The sequence below is a fragment of the Vulpes vulpes genome, chromosome 11, assembly GCF_048418805.1.
Source record: "Vulpes vulpes isolate BD-2025 chromosome 11, VulVul3, whole genome shotgun sequence".
Classification (NCBI taxonomy): domain Eukaryota; kingdom Metazoa; phylum Chordata; class Mammalia; order Carnivora; family Canidae; genus Vulpes; species Vulpes vulpes.
Window position 1 is genome coordinate 97,468,392 of NC_132790.1, and position 14,565 is coordinate 97,482,956.

Here is a 14,565-nt window from a genome sequence, read left to right on the forward strand (position 1 = left end):
GCTGTTGCCATCACCGTTGTACGTATATGGGATGTCTCACAGACAAAAGCTGCTGGAGAAAGAAGGGAATGGTATTTTTGTACCAAGAATGTGCGTGATTTGTTGCCTTTTCTCCTTTCTCCACCTCTTCAGGCTCTCATGCATTACATAATACTTCTCTAGATGTGTAGAGTTTCAGTTATGCCATTTTCAGGATGATTAATGGGAGTTGTGCAATTAAAGCTCCTAAGTTCTCTGGGAAAAAAGTCATAGTATCCCGATGTTTGAGTTAGAGTGCGTTGAGTTTGCGTCAGCATTGAGGATATTTTGGGATATTGTAAATGTCACTATTGGTTTTAATGTCCAAGAATCTTCATCACCGCACTTAGGAATGTTCTATGAAATAGTGCCTAGAACAGCCTTGGAGTACGAGCTAGAAACATCTAACCTAAAATTGCCGGGTTGAGATCATGTTAGACTTTGATGAGAGAACATTTAACCCAAGTGAAACAGACTCCGTTACCTTCTTTCAGGCCATGGCAAGATTACAAATTTGAACTCAGCACATTGTGTGTATGCACCTGGGTTTGTAGTTTTCTTCCTTTTCCTGGCAGTCTCAATCATAGTCAAGCCACAGTGTATGTGTGAACATGAACTTTTTATGGGATCAAGAAATGGAAAAATCTAAATTGGCCTTCTCTTGTGTTTCCTTTGAAAATATTTTGTATCTGGGCTAAAATGATTTTTAAAAATTGAGACTATTTCAGTTAAAATACATTCATAAATTTCTGCTTTTTTCCTCTCACTGATAGGAGAAAAATTTCCCAGCTCTTGGGTTTGACCTGAGCTCCAAGCATTTGGCCTCACGTTGTTTCGATGAACATATAGTAGTCTCCACCTGGAAAGTTAAGCTCTAGATATCGATTAGTGTTACTCTATTTACCTTATGTTAAGTTTAGAAGACTGGAGGTTAAATGCCTAGCAAAATAAAAGGAGAATTGGCTCCTATCCTCATGTTCTTTGAGAATGCATTTGTTCTTGGTGTTACCTGCAAATCCAATGAGGAAAGTAAAACAGGAAAAGTAGTGTTGGGTGTAAAGAATATCTTCTTACCTTTCCACATGATAAAACTCTGAAATAGGTACAGTGTGCAAAAACAGCAAGGACAATAGAAATCCCATTTTGTTATGAGTTAAAGGGCTATAATACTTGAGGATTAAAAGGACATAGAAAAATTACTGCTAACATGTGAATATTATAGGGACGCCTGGGTGGCTCAGTGGTTGAGCATCTGCCTTTGGGCTCAGGTCGTGACCTTGGGGTCCTGGGATCGAGTTCTGTATCGGGCCCCCCAAAGGGACCTTGCTTCTCTCTCTGCCTTTGTCTCTGCCTCTCTCTTTGAGTCTCTCATGAATAAATAAACTCTTTTAAAAAAATATGTGAATATTACATATTTACTACATACAATACTATACAACTTAAATATAGTAAATATATATGGTACTGGCTTATTAAGAATGTAGATACTATGTATCTTTACAATAGAATACAGTACACTGTTTACAACACACAGCAAAACAAAACAATAACTTAAAATCAGTAAAATCTCCACAGAGATTTTCCAAGAAAAGAAATGAAAATACCTGTTGAGCTACATTAGGGATTTATACCAAATGATAGTCCAGTGTTCCTTTGCGTTTTATTCTGTGACTTTTTAAAAGTCCTTATGTGTTTTTCGAAATAAAACATGAAATGTAAATTTTAGGTTTTATATTCTAGGTTTCTTAAATTTGCAACAAGAGCAGAATCTAAGTTTGTAATACATATGCTGCTCTTAGAAATAGGTACATAGTTGGGGTGAATATATATGTGTGTGTGTGTATATATGTGTTTGTTTTTTTTTTTTTTTTAGTAGAAGACTTAGCATTTATTCATTAAAGCATACAGGAAATCCATGTATTCCAAATAATCCTACAAGTAATAGATTCTCTGTGTCCTGAATCTAACTAGAATTGGTGCAATTTGTCCATCTCCTTGTGGTTCTCTAGATACATCTAAGGATGGTGCTAACTGTTGAGGGAAGCTGGGTGTTCTAGAGTTCTATCCATTTAGACTAACGGCAAAAGCCATCACCCCCCCACAACCAGTAACCTTTAGAGCCCTCGTGTCTACCCTCTTAACCCTATCCTTTAGCTTCTTTGATCATTATCAGCATTTTGTTTTTCACTGTCCACTGACAAAATTTCTTCTTTTCTGATAGTTCTAATTCCAAAGAGAAGGCTTTCGTTTTCCTTATTTATGCTTAGATTAGGGTTGCATCATCTCCCAACAAAAGTTTACATCTTTAGAGAGCTGCCTCCATTGAAAATAGGCTTTATATTCATCCAGTGAAAACAGAAGATGAACAGACAAGATGAATGTTCTTTTCCCTCCACCTCTTAGCCTACTTCTCATGCAAGGAACGGCCTTAATCCAATTTCAAGTGTGTATACCTACATACATGTGTGTATACATTTGCATATGACTAAACACAAGGATCCACCAGCATTTCAGGCGGTGGTCCGAAGTCGTTCGTTATTTTTCTGGGTTCTCTGGCTACTTAATTTACCTTTCTCAGTAGCTTCTGTTTTAAAGTAGGGAGTATACATCTCACATGTAGTTATCCTGAAAGAACCTTTCTGTAGGGAAATAAGACCAAGAAAATGTTGTGACTCTTAAAGTTAGCATATCCAGTGTTCTAGTTAACGGGTGAATGGAGCTATTATTATTTTTTTGGAACTTATTTACTTTTTTTTAATATACTACCATTTTTGTTTTAATTTCACATAAGAAATAAACATTGAAACTCACATATTCGGACCTGGAAACTTTTTAGAAGCTACAGCTATTAGGATGCGGCAAAATTAGAAGGAGTAACTAACTGGTCAACCGCCCACCTTCTTTGAGTCAGGTTTTATAGGACAAAACCTATTATCTTAAGTTTGAGGAAATTGTCAGACATTTAAATGTGAGTATGGAAATATTTAAAGTTAATTACAAATAACTTTGGGTTGGCAGTTTTTAGTTGTGTACCCCTTTTATGCGCTGAATGTTTGTGTCCCCCCCCCCTAAAATTCTTATGTTGAAGCCCTGTTTTCTGTGTGGCTGTATATGAAGATGGGGCTTCTAAGGAAATAATTCAGGTTAAAGTCTCAAGAGTGAGACCTTAATCTGATAAGATTAATGTCCTTCTAAGAGCCATTAGAACAAACCTTCTCTCCTCGTGCACGCACCAAGAAAGGCTGTATGAGGGGTAGCAAGAGGGTAGCTGTCTGCAAGCCAGAAAGCACTCTTACCAGAAACTGTGAGAAAATAAATTCCTGTTGTTTAAGACACTCAGTCTGTGGTATTTTGTTGTGGCTGCCAAAGCAGGCTAAGAAGCCCCCATTAAATTCCATGAGGTATAAAGCAGTGGTTGACTCCCAACTGGAGATGATTTTGCCTCCCCCTCGCCCCAAATATGGTATTTGGCAATATCTAGAGACAACTTTCACTGTCATAACTGAGGACAGGAGTGCTTCAGGCATCTAGCAAGCCAGGCATGCTGCTAAATATCCTACAGTGCACAGAACAGCTCCACAACAAAACCTGTACAGCCCAAATGTCAATAGTGCCGAGGCTGAGAAAGCTTGAGCTTCCTCTTACAGGGTGCTTCTGTTCTTGTAAGCTGGAGCAAGTCCTTCATGGAAACAAGCAGCCTGTAAAAAAAAACATACACTTAAGAGCAACTATATCCTGTGTGTTAGGTGCAATAAACTATTTTCAATATTTGCAAGCCAATAAACTAATTTCTAGAGTTAATCAAACTCATATCCACCTAAACGAAAACAAAATGGGAGTGTATATGCTTGTGCAAGCATGTTTGCGTGCATATAATTTTTTCTAAAAGTTAATCGTGTTTTAAACTGCCTTAAATTTCCTACCACTAGATGCCAGTAATTTTTAAATAAATATTATATATGTAAATTTATTCACCTTGTATCAGAATCGATAATTACAAATTACCATGGTAGAGCCGTAAGAAATATTTTTGGAAATGCATGGAATGATATTTCTTGACTGCCAGTTTTTTTTTCCCCCTTTGGCAAAATTTTTCCGAGATACTTGTATCATCTCAGCTTAAAAAAATAAAAAAGAAAAAGTAGTAAGAATCTTCAATAGGAAGCTACCAAATTTCTTTGCCAGAGTTTCTGTCCAATATCTGAGCAATGAATATCTCCAGAAAGTGCTTCAAAAACATTTGTGTATCTCAATTGCCCCAAAGGAAATACCGGTTTTATCTTAACAATTGAAATAAATGGGTGCAGTTGAAACAGTTTTTCCTGAAAACCAGTATTTCCAGTGAAAGTTGGAAAAGATTGATGAGTATAAGCTGGTACCCTTATAATTTTTTCATTGCCCTTTATTTCCAGAGTCTACCCAGATGTGACCCAATAATTTTAATTCTATCACATAGTTACTATTTGGCAGCTTAATGTCCTTTTACATTCTTTTTTTAAAAAGATTTTATTTATTTGAGAGAGAGAGAGAGAGAAAGACCGAGCATGAGAAGGGCAAAAGGAGAGGGAGAAGCAGATTCCTCAGCGGAGCTGGGAGCCCCATATCAGGCTTTCTCCCAGGATCATGACCTGAGCTGAAGGCAGCTGCTTAACCTACTGAGCCCCTCAGGTGCCCCAGGTGTCTTTTTACATTCTGATCTCATAAATCACCATATGCCTTTTATTTTAGGGAGATGAATTATAGTTAAAAATGAGAGGTTAGTTTCTCTAGTTTTCAAACAGAATTTTGATTTTTTGTTGAGTTTCACCGATATCTAAGATGTTTCATTTTTTATTGTTAGCTAGTTCTTAAATATTAAAAATAGCTAAAAGACCATTTTCTCATATCTCTAAATTACCAGGTAGTTCTATTTGGGTGCCTCAGTTGCTTAAGTGTCTGCCTTAGGCTCAGGTCTTAATCTCACAGTCCTGGGATCTAGCCTCTCATTGGGCTCCCTGCCCAGTGGGGAGTCTGCTTCTCCCTCTCCCTCTGCCCTTCCCCTCTGCTTGTTCTCTCCTTCTCTCTCAAATAAATAAATAAAATTTAAAAATAAAAATTTAAAAAGTGCTCTTTATTAAACTACAATGTTCAGAAATTAACCAGGTGCTTATTTTGAAGCTCACATAGTTAATCCAAACATACATTCTCCTTTGTTACAATCACAAACTTGTGCCCATTTCAAAAGCTAATGAGAAAAATCCTTAAATTCACAGTTGAATAGTTTATAACTTCAGAAGTTAAAGTCTTGATGAGGTGATCTCTTGAGTGACCGTTATCGGTCTCATACAGGTTTTTAAGACTACCCGGGGAACATTTTGACTTTTTTGGAAAGATTACTTTTAATGTAAAGCTATAGAAAAATTACTGGAGAAAAATGAACTTAATCTGAATTGATACTTCACTGAACTTCCTCCATTCCCTTAAAATACATAGTATGTATATTACAATGATGTCTTTGAAATCTGTGTTCAAGTTAACCTCTAAACAGCCTCTTTGGCATCAAAGGTATTTATGGTACAGACTCTGGTTAGTTGGGCAGCTCACTGACAGTAAATGTCAGTGCCATCAACAAAAACAAACCAGAGCAACATAACACTATAAGAAATGTGTTAGAATGGCATCTTCTGTAGTGGATGTGGCCAATACAGAATGATGATTAAGGGCCAAGCTTACATTGTTGATGATTGACATGCGTTGTCACTGGGTTTTGCTATTTGCATTATTTTTAGTACTTTTAACAGATACAGCGCTAAACTGGGCAACTGTTGTTTGCTATTAGCTTGAGACCTTAAGGAAAGAAAGAAAAATAACAACATAGATTGACGGCCTGTTCTTTTAGGAACCCTACCCTGTATGAAGTTGGCCCTCTAGCTTGCTCAAGCCGGACACATCACCAATGAGATCAATGGTATTGTTGCTGGTCTACAGAAAGTTACGGCCACTCAGAGAATTTAACTCCCATAGGATCACACAACAAGTAAATAACAAAGCTGCTCTTCTGTTCTTTGGACCAAGCTGTGTCGGATAAAATGTACAATTACATGGCCATAGGTCGAACGGCATGGAGCAATCAAAATGGAACAGAAACTGCTTTATATTTACATTTTAGCATTAATCCTAGCAGCCCAATTTAGTGTATCTTGAAGCGAAATCTCAGGATGATTTAGGATATAGTTCGTCTATATAGATTTGCATATGCGAGCGCTAGATAGTGACCAGATTTTTGTTCTTAGATTTTTAGAATGTGTTGTCACTGGATAGATACTGGGATGCCAAACACATTGAATCTCTACACAAATCTTGTTTCTTCCCTGATGCAACTTCTAAGCCTTCTGTTACCTTTTCTCCTTTTATCGGGTGTTCGGTTACTGGCCTCAGAATAAAAGCATCAGTTAGTACGACTCAGAAGCAAAGTTTGGTATTAGAGTTAGTGCTCAATCTATTATTCTCCTTGTGTCCAGAGTAGAGTTAGAGTGGAATTCGTCTTTAAGGATTTATTAGGAGGTGTCCATTGAGTTTGCAAGCGTGTATTGAGGGGTGGTCCTGCCTGGGAACTCAAAGGTGGGATGACCTTCGAGAGATACCAGCGGCGTGTTCACCTTACCTCTTAAAGAAGGTGCATTGCTGGTGATTTGCCCCAGGGTTTTAAGGCAGTCCTCTAGAAGAGGATGTTTGTTCTAACTTTTTCTTGACCTTTTTATTTGTCAAACCACAATTATTCAGCAGCATAGTCAGCACTAAACACGTTTTGAACTCCCTGGGAAGCTGAGTTTATCTAACATCAATTGCAGAGGCTACTCTAGTTCCCCCCCCCCCACACACACACACAACAATGAAAAATTTACATGTCTTTGCAGAATTGTGTTTTATAGTGTCTTTTTTTTTTTTTTTTTTTTTGCTATTTCAGAATAATCTGGAATACTATTAAAATGCAGATCTCTGGGCCGCCCAGATCTGTCACCACAGACTGTGTGGAAGAGGCCTGCTCGTCTGCCTACTTTTTCACTAAATATCCTTAGGAATATCCTTTTTGAAGGTGCAGTTTCAGTGCGATCACATCAAGCCGTGCACAGAAAGGTAGCATATGTAAGAAATGTAGTAGAATGGCATCTTTCCTGAATGAGTGCGGTAAATACCAAACAGAGACCAAAGGTCTGAGCTTCATATTAAAAGGTTTGACAGGATCTGACACAGAATCTATAGAAGGCGCCTGTGATTTGTCTCCATTATTTCAATCTGAGCTGCGTTCACGGAGAGGAGGGCCTGGGTGGTTTGTGTTAAGGGAGGCAGTCGCGTGAATAGCTCAGGAAGATCAGTGTTGGTGTTGGCCAGGCCTAGTTCAGGGCCCGGAGCTGTCTCTGTGCGATTGTTGGAGCTAGAGAAGCTGATCTGGGTGTATTGACAGTACCTGGATTCTCAGGGGGGTAAGCCTTGCTTCTTTTCACTTAAACAGATCCAGTGTTAGTAAGAGATACAATGTGGAGATACTGAGATCCAGAATTTCTCTTAGAGCCAAGTTGCTCTTTGTCCTGAGAAAGGCAGTTTTCTCTAGGACATCTCAACTGGATAGTCCTGAAATCAGACCATGTGGTTATCCTTGAGCTTATTTATGTTGGCCAGCCGCGCTCTGTGGTTTCTCTTGTGACTCCTAGTGTTGTTTTTCTGTAAAAGTTATTTTTCATCCAGACGCTTTCAAGCTAATAACATGCTCATGACCTCCCCAGATAGCAAGCAGGGTTTCATTCGGAGTAAGTCGTAGATAGATAAGTGGTACTTTGTGAGCATATCAATAGGCATCACTAAGAGATACTATAAAAGTTCCCCTCATGCCAATACTTTGTTTTTCTTTTGTTGGATATACGATCAAAGTGGTGGTGGTGGTGGGGCGGGGGTGGGTTGGCAGTAGCAGCTCCTGACCTTTACCTTGCTCACAGAATGACACTCAGTGCCAGGGGCATGACGTAAACATTATCTTCTCTGATCTTCGTGATAAACATATGGTGTAGCTTACATAGCAATTTTGAAATGGATAAAAGGCCTGAGACTTAAAGTAGTGAGTTTTTTAATGCAGCTCATGATGCTGATGGGAGGCCTAGGCCTCTACCCCAGGCCTTGAAACCTGTCAGTTCCTTGGTATCGGTGACCGTCTTTTGCCACCTTCTGATTTGAAGTATTAGAAGTGATGCTCTATTACATAAAGCTTGCTAAAATGAAAGAAAGGCACTAGCCTATGACATTATCCCTTTGCAGAAACTTATTCCTAAAAACCTGAAACAAAACAAGCCAGAAATAGATCTTTCAAGTTAGGATTGTGACAAGATTTTTTTTTTTTTTTTTATCACGAACATAAGCATGCTGAGTCAGTTTACAGTATAAGGTCAAATTATGGCAAATGGAGTTTTCTTAGAAAAATCAAAGAAAGCTCAGGAAGGTGGTTGGATGGCTTCAATGGAATCTTCCTTTGACCCTCCCAAACAGTTCTGATTAGATGTATTGGGGAAAGAAGTTGTCAAGGTAATAACTGATGAGACCTGTTACTGTACAGACTTGAGAACATAGTGAAATAATATGGAAACAGTGGGATGATGATAGTATTGAAATAATATGAAAGAAATCCCTAATACAATATTTCATATTACAGACTTTAATATATATTTTCGATGAAAAGAACCATCCCGAAAGGAAGGGTATATTCACATTTCTTATTTTATGCTAACTTACTTTGTTTCTCCATGTTACACTAAAAATCTTTTGGAGGGTAAATATGTCTATTTCCTATTTTATAGCTGTTGGGTCATATCCTCCAAGTTAATTTCCTTGGAACTCCGTATAAGTAAAAATAGGTGCTACAACTTCGTGATTCTCTTGGGTTCAGTAAAGTTAACCAGAAGATTTGGAAGGAGCTAGTATCCTTTATTTCATAGTCTTTATTTTAATATTACCCTGCCTGTTGGTAGATTTTTAAACTTGGCCCTGGGAATATTAGTGCTACTATAAAAACAAGGGAACTTCTTTAAGCTTTTAAGACTTTTTCAAATGTCTTAATACCTCATTTTGATAATGCATTTGGGTGAAATCATTACTTAATTCTAAATGTATTATAAATGGATATGGATAAGGCCGTGCATTAGAAACCCATGGTAGATCCAAGGGAGTAGGTTTGCAGTGCACTTCTTTTTGAGGATTTGCTGGTCTAATCTTTTTTAAATGGTATTTTCTGCTTTGGTTTTTTTTTTTTTAGGGTCGTTGCTCCAGGGAGAACTGCAAATATCTTCATCCACCCCCACACTTAAAAACGCAATTGGAGATAAATGGGCGCAATAACTTGATTCAGCAGAAGAACATGGCCATGTTGGCCCAGCAAATGCAACTAGCCAATGCCATGATGCCCGGTGCCCCGTTACAACCCGTGGTAAGCACATGCTCGCTCCTCATTCATTACGTTTGTAATTCCAAGTGCTCAGTTTCAGCGTGAAAGTAATGATTGCACTGGATTAAGTGAACATAGGTAACAGTATCAGGTGTCTAGCATTTTCTAGCAAAATTACCAAGCAAACTCGGAAAGGTTTTCACACTGTGAAGTTACTCATCTTCTTGCTAAATCATGTGGAAATTTACATGAGGGCGTGTGTTCCCCCTAAGATTCTCTTCACATTAAATCCTATGATTTGCAGGCGTTAAAACTCGTCAACAGAGTCCATGTGCATTTTCAGACTCCCTTTAATGGTAATAATAATAATAATTGCAAAATTTGGCATCTTTAATTTTGAGAAAAATTTTCCCTTTCCTCTTTTCTTGAAGAGAATCCGTTTGCATCACTTCCTTTATTGAAAAGGAGCCTTTTTATTCTTTCAAACTCAACCTGAAATTACTGTGCAGTTACAGATGCTAGCAAAATTCTGACAGCGGCGAATCAATATCATGCCCTTGGACATCTCCTTAAAACAGAACTAACTAATCAGGAGGGGCAAAAACTCTCAGGGTTTTTAAGCAAAGAGCTAAATAATTTAAACCATAGGTGGTCATAGAGACATAATGTGTACCGAGCACTGTGTGTAACTTTTGATTCTGAGCTTGCTTGCTTATTATTTATTTATTTATTTATTTATTTATTTATTTATTTATTTAGGCTTTGAGGGAGTGTGTATGATAAATGACTTCAATAACCTTTACATTTGTTCATAAAATTGAAAGACAGATATCATAAGCAATTTTAGATGACAAAAAGTGTTCCGATGTTAATTGTGATACTATAATTCTGTATTTAAATGCATGTTAAAATTTGCAGTGATCAGAATATATCTGGCAGTTATTTATGTCACTAAGTTATATGCAATATTGTTATGGGTTATGGGAATGGGAAGACCCACAGTTTTCTGATACGCTAATTGTAGCATGTGTGCTAACTGATTTTTTTTTCCTGATACATTTTAACCCCTGAACTCAATGTAATTGTTATTCTCTCTTAGAACTTAATGCACCAATCATTCCAAAAAAGAGGGGGGGATTGCATTTCGAGGTGGGAGGGATCTCCATATCACATCGGCAGTGATACCAATTGTCAGTACTGTACAGTTGAGGTGAGAGAATGATATAATTCTGTGTCTGTTTTAACCTGATCTATATTTTTTTAACCGTTATCGGGGGCTCAGTTAAAAATATGATATCTTGCATTTATTTTCGTGGCATCTGCTAATATTATATCTGCATTGGGATAGCGTGAAGATTTCCATTTGGGTAAAAAAAAAAAAAAAAAGTTTAGTTTATAATCATTCTCCGTAGCATAAGATCTAGGACACGAGGTCTCTTTTACAGCTGGCCCTGTCACACCGTTTCGGAGATCTGATAAATCTTTGGGGTGGCTACTCCGTTAGCTGGTATAAGATCTCTCCTTGATGTGAGGTACTTTGTTCCACTTAAACATTTAAGGCCGGGCTCTATCTCCCTTCTCAGTGACTGGCAGGTGGAATTCCCACGCTGCCAAAAACAGTGCTGGTCACGGCTTTGAGCTCCTCACTGCAAAGTCTCGGCGCATCTCCTGAGCTAGTCCTTGAGCTTTACTCAAGGCCATGCCAGGCTCATCGTATGGGTGACCCTGGGACGGGCTGTCAACAGTGTTTATGCTCATGCCTGTAAAAACACAGTAGCACATATGTGGTGCTTCCGAAGTCATGAAATCACAATTTCTGAAACCATCAGACAAATCACATTTTCTGGTGCTTTTGTGGGAAAATTCGCTGCTTTGACAAAAACATTTATTTTTATTAGTTGTGAGCACATTCAGGCTTTATGCTAATTTCCCCTGGTATGACTAGATTTGAATGCAGAATTACCCTTCTGCTACAGGCATCCTGAGATCATAGTCTAAAAATACCCTCTGTTCAGGGTGACGTTTTTGTAATAAGTATAGAAGTCATTTTAATTATTCAATTTTCAAGCATTTGGGGCTTTAATGACTGTAGAGAAGGCTTTAATCCAGGAAATTTGCCTTCAAAACCCCACCTGAGACTTCTCAGTCCTTTGTGTAGTCAGCCCTGCTGATGAGGGTAATGATACAGAGATTCAGAAATAAATGAGATGGTCATAACCAGCTGCTTACTGGAACTTGAATGCTAGGTCAACGGATAGGGCTTGTAACCGGGCTAGCAGCAGCCAGGTAACTCGTACAGATGTTAGTGTTTGAAGACAGAGCGCACATGTGGATCCAACCCAGGTGGTGGTTCTGCTGTGAGCGGATCCATCATTCAGTAGTTAGGAGTATCTTGGCAGTTTCAGGGTAGTCAAGGTGGCAAAGCATCTGAGTTCTTCAGGGCTAACCAGCGTGGCCCCTAAACCATAGGTGAAGGAGCACGAAGAGAAGACGTAGCAGAGAAACTCATCAAATCGAGAAGCATCTCCATCATGCCTGGCATATAGCGATATCAAAAATTGCTTGATGAGTGAATGAATGAAGTAAGGAGTTTCCTGAACACGAGGAAGACAGGCAGAGGTTTGTGGTGGTTTACCTGGCCCTGTGATTCCCAAGGAATCATCTGCAGGAATCAGAGTACAAGCCCCAGTGTAGAGACTGCGGCACAGAATGGGGCTACAGTTGGTTCTATATGAGCACGCTCTGAGCAGAGGCAGCCGGGGGCTTGCTGAGGGTCGTGCTGCGACCAGGCAGGAGCTACGATACCACTCAGTTGGGTTTGCATCCTCTCAAAAATTGGGAGAGGCTGGGTCTCTAAAGTTAAGGTCTTTAGAAGATGACACAGTGCCAACTTGGGGAATGCAGGGGTTTATAGGAGAGTTAACTGTTTTCGTGGACTTTATTCTGTTGTTATGAAATACACCAAGCCAGGAACCAGAAAGAGGGCTTCCACTTTGGTGGCAAAGGGCATTTATTGCGCTCTCTACTTTTTGTATCATAAATCCCCACAACCGCCCTATAAAGCTGATGTTATTATCTCACCTTTAGAGATAAAGACAGCAGGGGATCCGAAAGGTTAACTGATTTGCCCAAGGTACATAGCTAGTGCGTAGCAGGTCCTGGATTTTAACCCAGGTGGTTCGGGTTCTGGCATCCGTGCTGCAGAAACACTAATTAGAGACGAGCCACCAACCAGCTCTGGGTCCTTGGTTGATCCATTTAAAATCTCTGACCTTCATTACCATGTAGTGAAAAGTTTCAAGTATATTATCTGCAGGTTCCTAACAATCTCATCATTATTTTCGTTTCATAAGAAAATAAGTAGTTGAAAGGAAGTAATTGAATTTACCTGCGTGTCTGCTCCCTAAAACTTGCAAAATAAATTATTTAAAAAACTGGCATTAGTTCTATCATCATTTCTAAGCCCCTAATAAAAATGTAAAAAGAACATATTTCTCTTTATTATATGATTTTTGAAGAGAAATGGAGGACCTATAATATTTGATTATCCAAATTTTTAAAATTGAATTTTTGGATTTTTTTTTTTTCCAAAGCACTACTTTAAAAAAAATCATTACATTTTTACGCACTATCTGGTGCAAAGATAATCCAACAAGAAAACTAAACAACCTAACCAAATATAGACCATCTCTTGTGGCTCACAACTTGGAAGCAGCTGGTGTATTTCTTTGAGCCATCCCAGAAAGATGTCTTCAGCAATTCTGTTGATTCCAGGCTTTTGTCTTTGTCCTTGAAGAGCTCTGCAGAAGCCGGCGGTTGTGAAGAGCTGTATCTGGGGCTTTGCACTTCCGTGCACTCCTCGCCTTTCCTCGTGCTCCCAAGCCTTAGCTTGGGCCATTTCTGGTGGCAGCTGCCCTCAGGGTCCACACACCTGGCTGCCTCGGGGTGCATGACTCAAGTTGAATTCCTGTGCCTTTCATGGGTTTGAAGTAACCTAGGGACCAAGAAATTCAAAGTTATTGGACTTGGTTGACAAGTCTCGGGGGCTTAAAGCTGTTCGTGTTGCCTCCCCTTTGCAGCATGGTGTCCCCATGTCGTGGGTGTTGGCGGTTGAGCGCTGAAAGCTCTCAAGTCATCATCTGTCGCATTTCCAGGAACACCTAGAATTCTTAAGCTGCTTTTTAGTGCTTTACTCTCCAGTTTTTCCCAAGTAGTGATTGGGATAAGGCCACCTCATGACAAAGTGTTTGTGGTGAAATGTTTCCACGGCCATCATCCTGAGTCCTGCTCCGTCCACCTGCCCTTCTAGGGCCTGCTTCAGGCAAGGAGCCTGCGCATCCTCAAGCAGCTGGAGGACAGGCCCGCATCTTAGGGACCAGACCATATGGGTGGGCTGGGAGTGAATCTTCTCTGTTTGTTTGTCACTCCCGTTAAACCAGATTGAAGGATAAGGTAAAATTAAAAATAAGTCTAGGTGGTCATTGTGGTTTACCCAGGCAGCAGGTCAGTCTGGAAGCTGACTTTAAAACAGTATTTCTAAAAAAATAAAAAAATAATAAAAAAAATAAAACAGTATTTCTTATTTTATTCCAGTTATATGCTTGCCTTCTTGGGGGGGGGGGGTGTAGACATTGTAATATGAATTTGTGGAGGACTCCCATTAGCTTTTTGCTGTTTAATATTCAAAGTCATTGTTTACAGGGACTTTAGTAGCTCTTGTACAGGGTTGTGCGTACCCAGAAACAGGGTTTCATACACTTTGATGATGTGCTGTCAAGTAAAAAAAAAAAAAAAAAAAAAAAAAAGGCAGCTCTATTTTCTACCGCTTACAAGTTCAGCCTTTACACACACACACACACACACACACACAAGTAACATCTAGAAAACTCTGACCGAATTTATATTCCAGCGATCTCAGCAAATACTAATCAGATATTATTTATGATATGTACTTCATTTCTTAAAAAAAAAATCACAAACATTGTATGCCAGACACTGTTTCACATAAGGTATTAAAATAAGTTAGGGCCCCTCTGATAGTTGCAACATTACAGCATGGTAATGCCACATTACTGAAACCGAGAGAGAGGTCAGTGTAAACGGGGATCCCTGGGTGGCTCAGCGGTTTGGCGTCTGCC

At 39.1% G+C, this 14,565-nt stretch overlaps 1 protein-coding gene across 37 annotated transcripts in view; it reads left to right on the forward strand.

Moving 5' to 3' along the window:
- The window catches only part of MBNL1 (muscleblind like splicing regulator 1), a 204,081-nt gene that overhangs the window by 153,536 nt on the left and 35,980 nt on the right, over positions 1–14,565 (forward strand). For all 37 annotated transcript variants that reach the window (XM_072727181.1, XM_072727190.1, XM_072727194.1 and 34 more), the window contains one exon: positions 9,299–9,469. In XM_072727181.1, coding sequence (XP_072583282.1) covers positions 9,401–9,469 — 69 coding nt within the window. In that variant the 5' untranslated portion in view covers positions 9,299–9,400. The remainder of the gene's footprint in view (positions 1–9,298; positions 9,470–14,565) is intronic.